Below are 17158 nucleotides of genomic sequence, written 5' to 3' on the forward strand. Positions count from 1 at the left end.
CGCCACACTTTTCTCTTTAGAGGTTTTTGTTCGGATTTGAACTTGACTTGAAAAATCAAGTCCTATGTACGGACAATTTTGGAAAGAAGTTTTTTCATCTTTTTTTAAAATTGTTAACTACGATTTACTTGTATTACACAAAATATTTTCACGATCTCACAACAGATGTCTCTGCTTTTGCTTTTAACGAAGGGATGAGATGGCGTTTGCATCGAACTTTCGTGCTACCGCAAATCTGATTCGGTTGTATGCACATATTATTACCTCCTCACTATATTTTCCTTGGCACCTTACAGCTTGCGAAATTGCCTAAAATCTACCGTCCACAACAGGTACGAATCACTTTTTACACTGTGAAGAAACAAATCCATGTAAAGATTTTCTTCTTCATTGTCAACAGAAGTAAATGGTCCAGTTCCGAATGAATGTTTTGCCTGTTTGAAATTATCTCATCCTCTTTTTTGCGACAACAAACGGTTTAATATCAATTTGTATATTATCACATACGCACGGTGTTCGGATGTCAAAATTACTTCACTAGAAGTTTAATTCAAACATTACACTTCTAGTCAATGTTGTTGTCTCGTTTTCGCTTATGTGATAAAATAGAGTACACACTTGTCACTATCAGTCTCGGCAAGCCTCGACTTCTTCGTGACAAGTGGGTAATATATATACCAAATCGTGCGGCATTATCAATTCTGGCATATTATAATACACACAAAAAACATCAATTATATGGTGCATTCGCTCTACATTTGGAGTGCGATAATAATTGCGCAATAATATTAGCGCATATTCCGTATAATAAGATTGATCGGTTTTTTTGTGCACCGGCCTGAATTGAATTGATAGTTTTTTACATCGATATAGGTTTCTTCCATCGTACGGTAAAGACGAATTTTGACAGGCCGAAAACAACCGACCGTCATCCACAGAAGCAAACATAACCGCAACTTAAACAAATTTGTTCGTTAAAACTTCAAAGAGATGTTGTGTTGGCTTCTCTGTGGATGACGATTGACATTTTGAATGGCCTTGGAAGAAACCTATAATATAGGGTAGATAAGTAATGTCAAAGCAACTTTATGCGGAAAGATCACATGAATGTATGTGTAACGTACGTTTTGAGAAAGCGCGCGAAAGAATGTCATACAAATATTTGAAAATAATTGAAACTCTGCATTTCTCAATTTCCTTTTTCTCTTCGTTTTGTGTTGTGATTCGTATTTTTTGCACTTGCATGTGTGCTATATTTCCGAAATTTCGTTCTTCGTGTTTCATTATCTACAATATATTATATCGATGGTTTTTTACGTTTTTTAACACACTTAAGTACATGGTGGTACAATGAGTGATGATAGATAAATAGATTGACGTTAAGAACATTTGTCAAAGATGATGCCAGAGCTACCAAATACTTCGTGAACAAGCCATTTTTGCCTAATGGTTAGATTATGTAAAGTAAGGCTTGGCTTGCATATATGTGCTCATCAGTCAAAGACATTTGCGCTAACTTCTTATTTTGTCATTCAACAATTTTCAAAAAGCTCTGCCTAATGAAGGTTCATATAGATGTATGTCAAAGTTGAGAAAGTAAAAGTGTTTGGTGGAAAGTAGTAAAAAAATTCAATAATACATAAGTCCAATGTCGCAATTTTATTCTTGTAAATGTTTTCGGATTGATAAAGTGGTGTTATTTTAATCAGAAATGCTACTTTCGCAAATAAAATAACTCAATCTTTCGCATGAGGCTATTGACAAATTTTCTTTCTCGATATTGATGGCCGCACAAGAACAATCAGAACATTGCGAGAATTCCAAAGGGGCGAATGTGGCTGGTTCTTTATATCCGAACCAGTAAAACTTGGAATTACCAAGTTTCGTTAATCCTATCCAGAAGTTATCACTAAACTCTGGCGGGAAAAAAATCAATAATTTACAGTTAAATAAAGCTCTGTCCATGTCCAAGGTAAACTTACTAGTCTCAGTGATTTGCCTTTTAAGACGATTATATTCGGATTGTGAATTAATGGTTGCTAATTGCATATTATGTTGAGCACAATAATGATATGCTCGATACCAATTTGCCTGAAAATAATTCGAGGTATACAAGTTCAAGTTCTTTCAGTTTGAATGAACATTTCAAGCGGTTGAAAACATCCGACAAAAGTGTTGTGGTTCACTCACGGTAAATTCCGAGTACACATGATAAACTTTTGTGAGTGGTTCTTCCGTACTTGTTGGTGGATAAACCACGCCAACGCCATTCACATATGTGCCTGACGAAGCTTTTCCAAACGTAGTTAGAGCTGACCGACACCCAACTGATTATCGAATGTATAAATAACTTTTCAGATTCAATAAATTGAAAAACTCACCTCTAAATATGACGAAAATAAATATTGTCCAATACTTTTCCATAATTAATTCGTGTATTACGCTAGCTCAATTCTTTGAGTCGAATGATGATAAGACAAGTGTAAATTTAAAAATAGCTTGAATCTAAAGGTTATATGGTGGTATGCCAAATCGAAATTTGATAAATGTACTTTCTTGACCGGTACATGAATCGCTTGAAGTTGAACTAGAACAAAATCGTAAACGTTCTTACGAAGTAAATGTAAAACATTGCGTTCAGAATGATAAGAATACATTCCTAAATTAATTTTTTTTCGCTTAAATTATTTATAGTCGACCTGGATAGACGAAGAAAGACAGACTGGATTTACAGAGCCAAAACTCTGAAGCATAAACCTCAACTAACCTTGTGACTAAAACACTTACTTACTTTACTTTACAGGCCGCAGGCCGTGTGTCATAATACACATCGTGAGCCTAATAAAGCACTTTGCATCGAGTTGCATACAACATTTTATGCCACTGAGGCATCTAAATATTGCAAATTTTGCATTTTATGATCATTATGATGCTGAGTGGCATGAATAACTATTTCGCTCTCATACGAAACTTTTTCGTTTCGCTATTGTAGTACCAGGTCACGACTAAAACAATTGCACGAAAAGTAGATATCGGAGCAGCTGTAATCTTTTCCATTTGGGTCACAAAGGAAAATTTAATTATTATCTTTCTGTTACATTACACCGTTGCTAGCTTTCGTTTATCAGACAGGAAACAGTTCAAGTAAAGTTTTTTTTTCTTATAGAATATAAATAACATTACTGAAATATCTTTAAAAGTCACTTGTTAAATTTTCAAATTATAATTATTTAGTTTCACAAAATTAAAGTTCTATTCTTCACTTATGTTATAGTGATGATACTAATGTGTTCAAATATCAACTGACCAATGGAGGAAGAAGGCCTTTTATAGTAATCGACTACATGGACTCTTATGGGCTCTCATAGCAAACCATATGTTTATTTCCAGAAAGTTGTGATCTGCAAATTTTAAAGCTAATTGAAATCATTCTGAATATTTTCCTATGCTGTTGTCAGCAGACGTAGTTGACGTTACGCTCGAAAATATTCAACGTGTCACAGTTGACGGAAATTAAAGAATTAAAGAATTTTTCTATTTTGTTCTACCAACGGATGTATTGAATTTCCCATTGGTCTTTTCACCATTTTCGTCATATGTACAATGCGTTCCGTCTATGTTCGATGAACTTGTAAATTTGGGAATACATGCAACTTTTCGCTTATTCCTCAGTACCGATACGGACCTCTGTTAATAATTGTTTCAATTTTTACCGAGCTTCTACAATTTTACATGCGCAATCGTTGGTCAGCGTATTGAGCTTAATTATGGTTATTATGGTTATGGTTATCCATATGCTTTGTAGTGTGGTGCACTACAGCCGACAATATTTGAATAAGTTTTTGATTACGTTAATACCTTTTCTGTCAAATTTTTCGTCTCGTATGTTGAAATGGTGGGTGTAGTAAACTCCTTCTGGTCGGCAATTAATTTCTATCCGTAACGAGCCTTGTGTGCTTAAAAGCATCCTACATATTCCATCTCACTTCAATAATCTCACAAAGACCTCTAAATCTATCTCTAACACAATTAATTTCATAATTACTTTTGATAAAAACTTGTTCCAATCAAAATAGTGCATCCATAGTGTCGAATCTCTAATGAACAAGAGATATTAAAAAAAATATTGAAACCGAAATTTTTGACATTTTTGGATCAAATCGTACATAAAAGTACATAAATAATGAAGTGATTGTACTAGATTTGTCTATCAATGAGAAGTAACAGGCAAACACACATGGAATTCAAAGCTTGAGATAGAGTTTGGATTATGACGTTAGATGGCATTGAACGTCATTGACGTTACGTCAAAGATGGCGCACAAGCATTAATTCAAACGACCCTAAGAATATCTAAGGGATCCGAGGTTCTGAACCTTGAGAATACTTTTGTGGCACTACCAGGTGACGAGTAAAACTGATATGAATAAAAAGTAGCTATCGAAGTAGCGTTAATCTTTTCCATTTGGGTCATCGTCACAGAAGCAAATTTCATTATCTTATTGTGACAATACACTGTTGCTCGTCTTCGTTTATCGGAGAGGTAGTAAACAGAAACCGGATCAAGCAAACAGGAAACAAGTCTGGTTTCATTTTATTTCGTATCGAATATAAATGATGAGCACAGCAACGTACAAGTGCGCATTAATTGCTGAAGCAATCTTCGAGCCATTTCATAAAAATCTATAAACTCGAATCGTAGTTCGACGAGGTACATTTTTCTTCGATTAAAGGGAAACTTTACTTTGAAGTCGCTTTTTACGATTCGAAATGTTAATGAGGAAGCTGCTATTTTGTGGGCGAACAGTAGAAAATCGCATAAAACGTTGAATTCCTTGGATAATTTTTGAATTAGAAAAAAGAGGACTGCAGCTCAGAGCTGACCAAATGATGTTAAGGGAGGAGTGTTGACGTAAAAAAAAATTGAAGGCGGCTTCAGCTATCTATTTTGTTTGCTCTCTTTGTTCTGAAATCATTTAACTTTTTGACATAAAATCAGAAATTTTAGCGCGCGTCCCAACTGTTTGAGCGGTTTTTGTCCTTTCTTACTTTTTCTGTATTTGTAAATTATAATCTTTCAGACAACTTCCGAAAACCATGAAGAAAATTATTCTCGCTGTCTTTTTACTATTTGTCATTGGAAAGGAAGTGATGTCGCAAGATGTAAGTTCTATAAATTCAATAAATTCTGTGGCAAAGTAACCTAACCTATCCCTTCACATCCACTGAGAAAAGTGCAGTCAGAATGGTGAATCGTGTGAAGATGGCAAACCGTGCTGTGATGGTCTTGGAGTTGGCGTGTGCAAACGACTTGAGTATGGACCTCCCTTATGTGTAAGACCGTCAAAGAAAAGTGGACTTAAAATATTGCAAATATGATCTGAAATTTTCACTTTAGCTTTGTGTGAACGACGGCTGGTTGGCGTCGTGTTCATCGCATGCCGAATGCTGTAAAGGCTATTGCAACAGTCGAGGATATTGTGGTGTAAGTTCCTATCCAAACGAAACTATAGCTATATTCGATGATTAATTCATTTTTGCGTAGTGTATTGAATCTGGTAGATGGTGCACCCATGGGCAATCGGAAGAATGTTGTGGAAGACCGAGCATCACCGACGGCCATTTGATTAAAACTTGCACAAAAGCAGTTCCTCTTCACGACGAGTGCTACTAGTTATATAGTTTTTCAATGACGAAAAAAATGTAACGAATGTATGGGTGTTAGGGAATCTCGCGCCGCGTTATTCACAATAACTCACAAAGTGACATCTTCCTTATACAAAATGTGTCAAAATGTGGATTATTGTGAACGACGCGGCGCGAGATTCCTAGCAACCAATGTATGACGAAAAAGGTCGCCTGAAGAATTATTTTTAATAAATCCGCAGACCTATAGAGGAAGTTGTCTGAGGTTTTTGAATGAATGAATGAATGAATTTTATTCCACCGCCAAAAACTGGCTGAATATTAAATATTAGATTACAATTAGAATACAAAATACAATAACAATTTCACATTATCACAAATATATCACAGTTCGTCATAATTCATGTTAAGTTCCTTCATAATTTCAATTTTAAAAACCGCCCTGCTGACAGACCCGTTCACTGTTGCCTTGTGTCCATTGATCAGTTTGATAAGTTTCACGATAGGTTGATTTGATAAGTACACGCTCGAAAATCTTGGTTCAACCAGCAGTTGTAGCGTAGAATCTCGTAGATTGTAGACACTCTCATTTCGTATGAATTTTGGTGAAATTATATCGTCACTAATGTTGCCCTTGAATATGTCGAAGGCAAGCGTGGCATCCGCTACTGTTCGTCGCTTTTCCAAATTTTGCAGTCCAAGTTGTTTACATCGATCTTCGTACGGTGCTAGTCTGTAAGTCGTCGCATTGACCCGGCTTTCCAATAAGTAAATCACGAATTGTTTCTGTATGGATTCGATGTCATCAATGTAAACTTGTGCAGATGGGTTCCAAATAGTCGATGCATATTCAAGGCGTGATCGTACATATGCCATGTAAAGTATCCGTTGTGTTTCTTTTGTGAAGTTTCCATTTGAAAAGTGTTTAATGCAACCAACCATCTGCCGAGCTTTCATCGTCATCTGTTCTATGTGATGTCCAGGATGATACCACTTGTTGAAACGAACGCCAAGATCAGTGATTTCTTCAACTCTTTCGACGACGTGATTTCCCATTGTGTAGTTGACTTGGATAAAACTTGATTCGCTACGGTATGCGCTGAATATGTGGCATTTGTCGTTGTTGAATTGAAGACGATTTGTCTCATTCCAGCTGATCACATTGTCGATATCTCGTTGCATTTTAAGCGTATCTTGAAAGTCACTTATGATTGACGCCAATTTCATGTCATCAGCAAACAATAGCATATGTGCAAATCGTACCACGTCGACCAAGTCATCGATGAAGACGGTGAACATCAACGGTCCCAGTGAGCTGCCAGGTGGTACTCCAGATGGTGACTCGTACAATCTGGACTTTGACTTTCCAATTTGAACGAAATTTGTACGGCCGATCAAGTATTGCCACAACCATCTTGCAGTCTTTTTACCAATTTTGAATCTGGCAAATTTGATGATCAGCAGCATAATAACCACTTTGTCGAAAGCGGTCTGATAATCACCAATGAATGTGTCCAGTTGACAATTTCGTTCGAATGCTTGGTGTGCGAGGGTAGTCTGGACTAACAAGTTCGTGACAACTGACTTCTTGTTTCTGAACCCATGTTGTGCGCTTTTCAATTGAGGCTGGATTATCATGCTGATGTCTTTTTTGACCGCGATATCGTGAATTTTCATGAGCATTGTTTGAATTGCGATGACTCTGTAGTTTTTAATATCAGTTTTGGCCCCTTTCTTCTTGTATACCGCAACGATTCGATTTACTTTTGCTGCTGTCGCTATTTTGCCACTGTCGAACGATTTTTGATACAACAACCATACTGGCCAGGCGACTGCTGATGCACACACTTTCATGACAAACGGTTTGATTTCATCGGGACCAGCACCGCCCTTCGGATCGAGTGAATGAATTGCGGCTTCGATGTCAAATAGCGACAGATTTATATCCTCTGCACCATTGATCGGAATGTATCGTTCATCGAAGTTACAGTTTTCTGCATCCGGCACATAAAGCGATTCAAAGTAGTCTGCAAACATGTCGACTATTTCTTCCGTTGACGTACCGACTCTGTCACCATAGTTCATTACGTCCGGATATTTTTCAGTTCCACCTTTCAGTTTAGCGAATTTCCAAAATTCGGCCGGGTTCGACTTGATATTTTCCTGCACTCTGATGTTGTGTTCATTCGACCGACGATCACTTTCTTTATTGAATTCATTGTAAGCTGCTTCATATTCGTCCAATGATCCAACATCCGTTTCTGATTTCCGTTTGAATAATTTGTTCCGTCGATTTTTCAATCTTTGCAGTTCGGCCGACCACCATTTGGGTTTGTTCGAGTACTTTCTGATGGTCTTCTTCGGTACATTTTGTTCGATTAGAGATTTCATCGTTTGAACGAAAAATTCATATGCGGCGTCGACATCTCTAATTTGGAATTCGTGTTGGAAATTGATCGCTGCCAGTTGTTGCACCATTCGTTCATAATGACCTCTTGCATACTGGAAAACAGTCACATACTCCACGTTGAACGAACTCGTGTCGTAATCCATCATGATTTCGTACGGAATGTGTCTGGCGTCTTGTTGTTCTTGTTCAATGATAGTATAACGGTCTCTTGTTACGTTGACTGCATTGGAATCATTCACGAAAACCAAATCCAGAACGTTCAATGCGTTGTTGCGGAAATTCGATAGTTGTGATAGTGGCAGGCTGAGCATTTTGTCCAAGAAGTCGAGCGCATCCGTTTGATAACACGAACGAATTCCATTGATGTTACGATCGGTCGGAGCGTATGGTATATAGGCGTTTTCGTCATCGTCATCGAGAGACCAATTGATGTCGTGCAAATTGAAGTCGCCAAGGACAATTATTTTGTGATTGCGATATTTCTCTACGATGACTTTCACATGATGATAATGTTTCGCGGCAATGCATGGGTCGAACATACTCATGTAACAAACGTACAGTATTAACGGTTGTGGTTTGATGCATAACTCAATGACCAAAAATTCACTCGCGTCGTCCGGTCCAATTGTCGAATTTATCGTTACAGTTCTGCTATTCAACGAATGATGAACCAAAATTGCCACACCACCAGAGCGCCGCAACCCTTGATTTGTTCGGTCACAACGGTATACGTTGAACTTGTCAGGAAAATATACGCTGGAGAATAATCCATTGTCTAACCAGGTTTCGATGAAGATAAGCACCAAGAATACGCAGAGTTCGATCTTCATGCTGATGTTTCGTTTGTTTGCGATACTACGGACGTTGTTATAGTACATCGGTAGAGTGTGCATACGTTCAGCTACATTGTCAGGATTCGTTGAGTTAGATGGCTCCAATACCATGACTTGACCAGTTGATTCGCTTGCAGTTGAGTTTCGGAAAAACGAAGTGATGAGCGATTGCGATTTGCGGTTGGTACATGCGGCATTGGAAGAGACATTCAAATTATTTTGTGCAGAGTCTGATATTGCTTGACTAGAACATATACTGTTTAAGGTGTTACCTGTGGGGCAACCACTTCTGTCGGTTGTTGTATCTCTGCCACAGCTGTTGGATTGTGATGATCCAGATCCATCGAAACGGTCGGCTCCAATTCCTCGTTTTTTGACATTTCCTGTTTGTTAGCGGGTTCTGAAAATGCTCTTGTTCCAGTTGATGCTCTTAGCTCCAAATTGAATTCGCGTATCTGAACGGTTGACGGCCAGTGCATTGGATCCATTAATTTGCTGAAGTCGGATGACGAACATTTGATGCAGAAAGATATGAAGGAGTATGTCCATAATTCCCTATCTTTCTTAACCAATTTACGGACAGTTATATCAGTAGACGTGAATATTGCAAATATGATCTGAAATTTTCACTTTAGCTTTGTGTGAACGACGGCTGGTTGGCGTCGTGTTCATCGCATGCCGAATGCTGTAAAGGCTATTGCAACAGTCGAGGATATTGTGGTGTAAGTTCCTATCCAAACGAAACTATAGCTATATTCGATGATTAATTCATTTTTGCGTAGTGTATTGAATCTGGTAGATGGTGCACCCATGGGCAATCGGAAGAATGTTGTGGAAGACCGAGCATCACCGACGGCCATTTGATTAAAACTTGCACAAAAGCAGTTCCTCTTCACGACGAGTGCTACTAGTTATATAGTTTTTCAATGACGAAAAAAATGTAACGAATGTATGGGTGTTAGGGAATCTCGCGCCGCGTTATTCACAATAACTCACAAAGTGACATCTTCCTTATACAAAATGTGTCAAAATGTGGATTATTGTGAACGACGCGGCGCGAGATTCCTAGCAACCAATGTATGACGAAAAAGGTCGCCTGAAGAATTATTTTTAATAAATCCGCAGACCTATAGAGGAAGTTGTCTGAGGTTTTTTTTTCGGTGTACCCATCTTTCTCTGTCTTCTCTTGAATCAGAAAGAGATGAAAGAATTGCTGAATCAGATGGGACCCTGGCTGCCTGTAAAGAATCCCTTCAATCAACTTAAATTAACTGAACTCTTCTTTGAGATGGATCTCATATTATTCCGCTGATAGCAATTCTGTCTTCATTTAAACTTGATTCGAAAAATCAACTCCTATTAACCGACAATTTTGGAAAGAAGTTTTATTATTCTGACATGAGTGTAATCACACAGAATAAAAAAAAAACCTGTTCTTTTAGAGTCGAAGAAAAATAGATTTCGGTTTTTTCAACGAATACAATCCAATACAAACGATCCACATGCGATTTACAAATTATAATACATATCCATACGTAAATATCGTAACATTGGTAATGCATGTGGGATAAATAGCATTGATTGGATTGTATTGCCAGTTTCTTATTTTTCTTAGACTGTAGAACCTAGGTTTCATCAAGTTTTTGCGGATTTGTAAGAATATTTTATTATACTGGAAAAACCAAGTTTCGAATATTTGTAAAATCCCGTAAATTTGTGACGATGCAACATATGGGTTTCTCCTTATACCTTCAGTGGTTTTTAGAGGATTTTACAGATAATAGAATTCGCATGTTATACTGTTATTATGAAAGCGGTGCGATTAATGAAAAATTATAAAATCATAGAAAAATCACGGTTTGTAAGTGTAAACTGTTTGGCAATTGAAGACAGATTGACTTATCGCAAAAAAAAACTTCGGCTAAATATCACTTCGTTCACGATTCAAATAAAATTATCAGGAGTTTTCCCCGCTAGTCATCGTTCAGTTTCGATTCACTATTCCTTGTCACTAGTACGCAAAATGGAGAGTAAATATATTTGCGTTCTACTATTGCTCGTAATTGCAATACAAGCAACATTCTGTGAAACTCAGAGTAGCAACACACACCCAAGTATCATCAATGTTCCGGAAGAGTGTCCAGTTGGATATAAGTTGGATTTAAATAAAATTTGTAGAAAAATATATTTTTTTAAATAAAATGTTAAAAGCCAAATCATTGTTTGACTAAGAAACTTTACTGAGGAATCGTAACACTAAAAGGTACGTCTTGATTGAGACCGATTAATGACGTTGTAAGTTTATTAAAATTCGGTCAATGCTAAATCTAAAGTGAATTTGAAGTTTCGAAAAAAAACAAACATTTTCTTTAACACAAAATAAACTCGAACTAAAATAAATGTCTACGCATGCAGTGGAATGAATTAAAAATTAAATCGCAATTCGCAATGTTAGCACACTTTAGTATATAACATACAGCGCAGAGGAGTGATTATAAACTCATCTTGAATATTTCACCATAATAATTGTTATTAGTTAAGCAAGTTAAGGAAAGTTGCTAATTCATTTTGGGATAGTCAAAATTGGTCTTTTTTCAACGCACATCAAGCATGAGGGGTACTTTGAATAGGGTACTGAAACTTGACGGTGTGTTAAACAACTGTAAAAAACCATTTCATACCACATTTTGGGTACCTTAGCTGTCGACTATGATCACTTTTGCTTGAAGTGCGTTGCTTTTGTCGAAAAATCTATCTAGATATTAATGGTACGCGCGCGATGTCAAGGTTGGAATTGAGCTGACTTGTAATCAGATTTGCAATGACCTCCCTCTAATGTGGTGTGATAGGTATTATATTATATATCAAGATATTTGTCTGACTGTATATCAACCTGATTAAAATATAGTTAGATCAAAAGAAGTAACAGAGTGCGCTTATTTGACCTGATTTATTACACTTATAATTACACTGGCCGTCTGTGAAAGTTTAACAAATAATATTAAAAATAAACATATCTACATATTCCATTTGCATCAACACGTTCGCCTGGTCCACATCTTGGCTCTATCCGTTTACCTCTAAGAATATTTCGATAATCTGAGTCGTTTTTATTTGCTATGTCCATTGCGTCTGAAAATTGCATCGCTATCAGTATGAATATGAATAGTGCGAAAATATGTCGGATGCGCATCTTAACACTGATTCTACGAAACACATACGTTAACAATATGCTATCTCCTCTATAAAGTATAGTTGACTTACGAAATCTTCTCGTGAAATCTCCGGCGTAGTAAAGTTTTCGGATCGCGAATAGAATATACTGTCACCGCCACTTCACAAGTGAATCTGTTGTGTATACGATGGACTTTGAGTTTTAACAGTTCAAACTATTACGATCACTAATCGAAAAGTGTAAGATATTTGAATGAAATAACAATCAAATCACGGTTGATATAAAAACCTGTATTGCACACCTTTTGAATAAATTTGAAAGAATATTTCTATCGAAGCGGTGATTACAAAATAAATTGGTGACAATTCCACTTCTTGAAAGCTCTATACCTTTTAATCCTAATTTGTTATTCGTGTTGTACCGGACAACCAATTCTCAATATTCAAGTAAATTAGACATTCACTGTAATCTGTTATACTACAAAGGAGCAACCAATATAAACTACGACATTACATGTAGATGCTCAGTTCAATGTAGAATCAATAAATTTAAAATGTTTTAGTTGATATAGCTTAAGAGTTCAACCGTTGATAAAAAAGTGTATTCAGTGGAATTTCTTAACCTTATGGAGTCAACTGCAAGTTTTCAAACCGATCTGTCTCGTATAGTTTTTGTTAGCTTAATGTTATGCTAAAACAAATAAATTACAAATTTTCGTATCACTCTTTTCTTATAAATGTGTATGGAGTACACCGAAATGCACCGCGGTTATTAGCCTTTTTTCACACCCACCTTCGACGAAAGTGACTAATCAAGAATGTTGACCTTTTACCGAGGGGAAAAGCACTCGATTTGCAACTATTTTTGGATGCAACTTTATACCGTGGAACGTATCAAAGCTTCGGACTTTTTGTTTTGTTTACGATTTTATTAAAACGTATAAAATGATAATAAAAATGATTATCACCAACAAGAGTTTATTTGTGTAAAGGAAATTCTGTCGTTCTCAGTTCTTATCTTTATAAGAAAAACTCTTAAGTTACTTAGCCAGACATTATTACATCGAAATCGCCGTTATTGTCAGAGCTTCTTATCGCAATTATAGATTATTGTTACCGAATAAAATTCATACAAACTGCTTGGAGTGTTTTCTGATCAATTGGTATAATTTCCTAAACGAAGGTAGTTTTGTTTCAAGTATTGCAGTGCAAGCTAAGTGTTGAAACTTTACAGAAATGACGGACATTGGCAAAGAATCACCTAAATATGATCACATTCAAAGGACTGGGAATCAACAACGAGAACCAGAGATCATTAGCATGCAAATTGTTAGCGTTTCGAATGTGTCTCCAACTGTGAAGCATTTGATTTTACTTACGACAGAAAACCCAGTTCCAATTTCATTTAAAGCGGGACAATGGTGATATACGACACATCTCCTGAAGTTGGTATTTTGAAATAATCTGAACCAACTAATACTTAGGGTGGACATGATGATACCCGGAGTAGACACTGTGGGAGGATATTCAATTTGTTCAAGTCCAGCACATCTCCGTGAAACTGGCGAATTTTCTTTGTGCGTTAAAAATTCGGATCATCCACCTGCTCATTGGGTGCACAATGAAGTAATTTTTCGCATTTGTCTGTTGATTAAATCTTGTCTTGACATTTTTTTTTCTCCAACGTAACATGAAAGTGCAAACCGGGATGTACAGTTTCCATACGAATAGGAGGTGATTTTTTCTTAGACACCAATGTCACCACGACTGGAAAAACCATTCTATTGGTTGCAGGTGGGGTTGGAATTAATCCACTATTCTCGATCATCACCCAACTTAACGAACATCAGAAAAGCGTTGGCAATCACATTGCAAAATATTGCCTAATGTACAGTGCCAAAACGGAAGATGAATTATTGTTTAAGGTAATTGAGAACAAAGATAACACTCTTCCGTGCTAGACCGATTAGCAATTACTTTTATTGGAAGTAAAAACGAAATGTTTCAGGATTCTCTTGATCAGATTGCATCGCAAGATCAAACATTTAGCGTTCAGTATTTTTTAACAGACAACGAAGTAGAAGTGAAAAAGTGTCATCAAGAGGATGTAAAATGTAATGATGTTTTGGCATTTCAAAAGACGAGGAACAAGTCAAGTATACCGTGACCTGAACCTCAAATTCAAGTCGACCTGGAAATATCTGAGTCTGAACTGAATTTTCCTGAAATCTAAAAATCAATAGACGATCAGGTAAATCAGGTCAGGTTTCAGGTATACCTGAAATAATCTCAAATATACCTGAAGCCGATTTTCCTGAAATTTTACTGATTTTACTGACATTCAGGTTAGGTAATAAAAAATTTGAATTCAGGTTCAGTTCCAATAAGATTGAGATAATCTGTCAACTCGACCTGTTCCTAGCTTTACCTATTAATGTTCGGCCTTTTCACATCTTATTTCATTTACAGTGGGTCGGATAACCAAAGCGGACATAGAAAGTTGCCTGACAAACAATTTGAATGTTAATGTTGGATCCGAAGAAGCAAACAAGCAGACAATAGTTTACTTATGTGGACCACCTCCGATGATAGAACAGGTTCGAGAAATATTTAGCGCCTTGGGAATCGAGAAAGTGTTTTACGAAAAGTGGTGGTGATTTCAAATTGATGGTTTGTAGTATTCTCTTCGTCGCCACTGTCGTTTTGCGTGCTCATAAATGAAAGGACGATGAGAAATAAATTAACAAATCCTGTATTTCCAGAAGTTGCAAGTCAACATTTTTTCTACATTAGTTACACGGGTTTTCCATTTATTGATCGCAGTTTTTGACGAGAAATTTTATCGAAAAACAGTAGTCCCGCATGTCGTTCAATACTTTCGGGGGGAACCTGAAACAAGATCGAATGAATGTGTTAGCAAATCAATGTTTTCGAAATTTATCTGAATTGTATGCACGTAAGGCTTCATTTGGCACATTTTTGTTTTCTAAAATTCGGATATTACCGAGGGGTGACGTACTCGGGATTCAATGGATTTCTTGGATTAAATTTGAAGAAGTGCGTGACTCCTCAGACATTACTGATAAATTGAAATAGAAAATTGGTCCATTTTCACACAATTTGCAAAGCCATTTCATTTCTATAAAATTCGGAAAATTGCTGACGATAGTCAAATAAAGATTCAAGCGATTCTAAAGACATAATGACCACACAACCTGTGATAATGATCAAATTATCCAGTGAGACTGAGAAGTTTGCGGAAGGTTAGTTTTTTCACTGAATGGTGTTAGGTGTTACTGACTATCAGGGAACAAATCATTCGAAGATTTTTGAAGAAAATTTTTGGTAAAATTAGGACCAAAAGATGAAGACGGTGAAATGTGTGATAATCGTCAGATGCTATGGAATTTTCTATATGATAAAATTCACATTAATTTACCTGAAAAGCCTTCAGCGGTGTGTCGTTGTCAATTTTCTGATTCGGCATCACATAAGATTCCATTTCCAACTGATTGTCTGACGTCTCACAAACGACAACTTTATAGAAGTGTGTAGGCACAGCAACGGAATTCGCACCGATTACTTCATATTTCACGTATGTCTTGCCGTCAGCCTCTTTCCGAGGTAAGTATAACGGTCCCGTACAGACGAAAACATTTTTGTGTTTTCGTACCAACTTCCTCACGTAACTTTCGAGTCGATTCCACGAATCACGGTTGAAGCCGACACCGACTTGTGGGGCCATGTTGGTTAAATAGAAGGTCTGATCGACATGAACTTGATGGGAACGATGATTTCCAGCAGCGGCCAAGTGACCGCGATCAAAACCAGAACCTTTATAATCAGAGTTGAGAGACCTGTTTATTTGGTAGTTGTACAATCAATCCGTTTTCATCGAAATAATACCCAAACGAGAGAGTCAGCTATCGTATGGATAATTAGGGAAGCATGCGCTACGAGCAACTTACCGGAAATATGGATGAATGCTCTCGTCTGGTTTAACTGAAATTTAAAAATTGATTTCATTCGGCACCCAGATTAAAGCAATCGTAAAAAACGTACAGTCACTCTTCGAACGGTCGACTTGATCGTTAGCTTCCACGGATTGGGGCGTCAAATGTTCAAATGTCCAGTGAGCGACACGGTTCCTTCTGTCGTATGATAGAACGTAATCTGAATAGCTTCGTATGTTGTCCATGCCAGGAAATCCGTATTTCATAATTTCTGACACTCGTCCCGGAAAGGAAACCGCATTGTTGTTCGTACTTGGAACCACTGCTGTTGCCGCAGATACTGTACCGAAAATGGGCAGAGCTGGTTTCGGTGTCAACTAACATTTCGACATTATCAACAGGTTTAACAATAGTTATTTGTGTATCTGTTTTGGACGTTTGATTTTAGGCAATTTCGCGAGTTGTAGCCCGAACGAAGTGAGGGCTACATGCGAAAGTGCCTAAAATCAAACGTCCAAAACAGATACTCAAAAAATTTTTCATGTAAGGGGTCGATAACCCGAGAAAAATCTCGAAACTCCCTCATTTTCGGCCCCGACACATGAAAAATCATTTTGATTTCATTGAACTTACAGTCTTTTGGTTGTGAAAAATGTTCCGGCTACCGTCTTGTTGATTGTTTTGAAACTTTCGTCTTTCAACATAAACTCCAGTTAGAAACGCTCCACCTCCAACACACGACACAGCCAAGAATCGAGTTATTATTTTCTTATTCATTTGAGAGCCTTTTCTGTCATAAAAACGTGTAATGCTGGAAGTGTGTTTGGATGGAATCAACTTTGTTATGCAAGACTGACACACTTTTGATGACCGCAACGTCAAAACTAGAGATAAAAGCGACACAGTTGACATGCATGTGTTTTACAATTTAAATTTAAGCGGGACCAAATTTTCACCTGAATTATTTTCGACGCAGTGTTCTCTTAATTGTCTTCCTATTAACCTCTCACAGGTGGAAAACATATCACATAGTATCATGTCGATAATATTGTTTAATTGAGGAGAGTTGTGCACTAATCGTCACAAATAGACATTTCCCAAAGTAAAAATTTTCGGTGCATATCTTATCTCCCCAATTGAAGA

General features: G+C 37.0%; 4 protein-coding genes and 1 long non-coding RNA gene across 9 annotated transcripts; 2 read left to right on the forward strand and 3 right to left on the reverse strand.

The window, feature by feature from the left end:
- Positions 1 to 1649: 1649 nt before the first annotated feature.
- On the reverse strand, positions 1650 to 2576 carry LOC119081383. The gene is made up of 4 exons (XM_037190271.1): positions 2382 to 2576; positions 2191 to 2327; positions 1983 to 2091; positions 1650 to 1916 (listed from the first exon to the last, which is right to left on the reverse strand). The coding sequence occupies exons 1-4, from the start codon at positions 2422 to 2424 to the stop codon at positions 1702 to 1704; spliced, it is 504 nt and encodes a 167-aa protein (XP_037046166.1). The 5' UTR covers positions 2425 to 2576; the 3' UTR covers positions 1650 to 1701.
- Positions 2577 to 4985: 2409 nt separating this feature from the next.
- Positions 4986 to 5693, forward strand: LOC119081384 (keratin-associated protein 5-1-like). The gene is made up of 4 exons (XM_037190272.1): positions 4986 to 5162; positions 5235 to 5333; positions 5398 to 5484; positions 5545 to 5693. Exons 1-4 carry the CDS (start codon positions 5097 to 5099, stop codon positions 5671 to 5673), a joined length of 381 nt encoding a protein of 126 aa, XP_037046167.1. The 5' UTR covers positions 4986 to 5096; the 3' UTR covers positions 5674 to 5693.
- A 6133-nt stretch (positions 5694 to 11826) lies between these two features.
- LOC119081386 lies at positions 11827 to 12276 on the reverse strand. Its single transcript, XR_005088482.1, has 2 exons — positions 12153 to 12276; positions 11827 to 12094 (listed from the first exon to the last, which is right to left on the reverse strand). It is a non-coding gene; the product is annotated as an uncharacterized LOC119081386 (long non-coding RNA).
- Positions 12217 to 14965, forward strand: LOC119081381 (oxidoreductase NAD-binding domain-containing protein 1-like). 5 transcript variants are annotated; one of them, XM_037190269.1, is made up of 7 exons: positions 13025 to 13246; positions 13294 to 13483; positions 13547 to 13688; positions 13760 to 13796; positions 13857 to 13987; positions 14071 to 14176; positions 14532 to 14854. In XM_037190269.1, exons 2-7 carry the CDS (start codon positions 13299 to 13301, stop codon positions 14717 to 14719), a joined length of 789 nt encoding a protein of 262 aa, XP_037046164.1. In that variant the 5' UTR covers positions 13025 to 13246; positions 13294 to 13298; the 3' UTR covers positions 14720 to 14854. The 5 variants fall into 5 exon arrangements, with proteins under 5 accessions (XP_037046160.1, XP_037046164.1, XP_037046162.1 ...); XM_037190267.1 differs by having other exon boundaries at positions 13032 to 13246; positions 13760 to 13987; positions 14532 to 14732; positions 14825 to 14965; XM_037190268.1 differs by having other exon boundaries at positions 13032 to 13246; positions 13760 to 13987; positions 14532 to 14767; positions 14825 to 14942.
- Positions 14799 to 16883, reverse strand: LOC119081380 (endonuclease G, mitochondrial). The gene is made up of 5 exons (XM_037190264.1): positions 16649 to 16883; positions 16125 to 16392; positions 16031 to 16064; positions 15502 to 15919; positions 14799 to 14951 (listed from the first exon to the last, which is right to left on the reverse strand). The coding sequence occupies exons 1-5, from the start codon at positions 16790 to 16792 to the stop codon at positions 14856 to 14858; spliced, it is 960 nt and encodes a 319-aa protein (XP_037046159.1). The 5' UTR covers positions 16793 to 16883; the 3' UTR covers positions 14799 to 14855.
- Between the last annotated feature and the right edge of the window lie 275 nt (positions 16884 to 17158).

Source organism: Bradysia coprophila, unplaced genomic scaffold (assembly GCF_014529535.1).
Source record: "Bradysia coprophila strain Holo2 unplaced genomic scaffold, BU_Bcop_v1 contig_358, whole genome shotgun sequence".
Lineage (NCBI taxonomy): Eukaryota > Metazoa > Arthropoda > Insecta > Diptera > Sciaridae > Bradysia > Bradysia coprophila.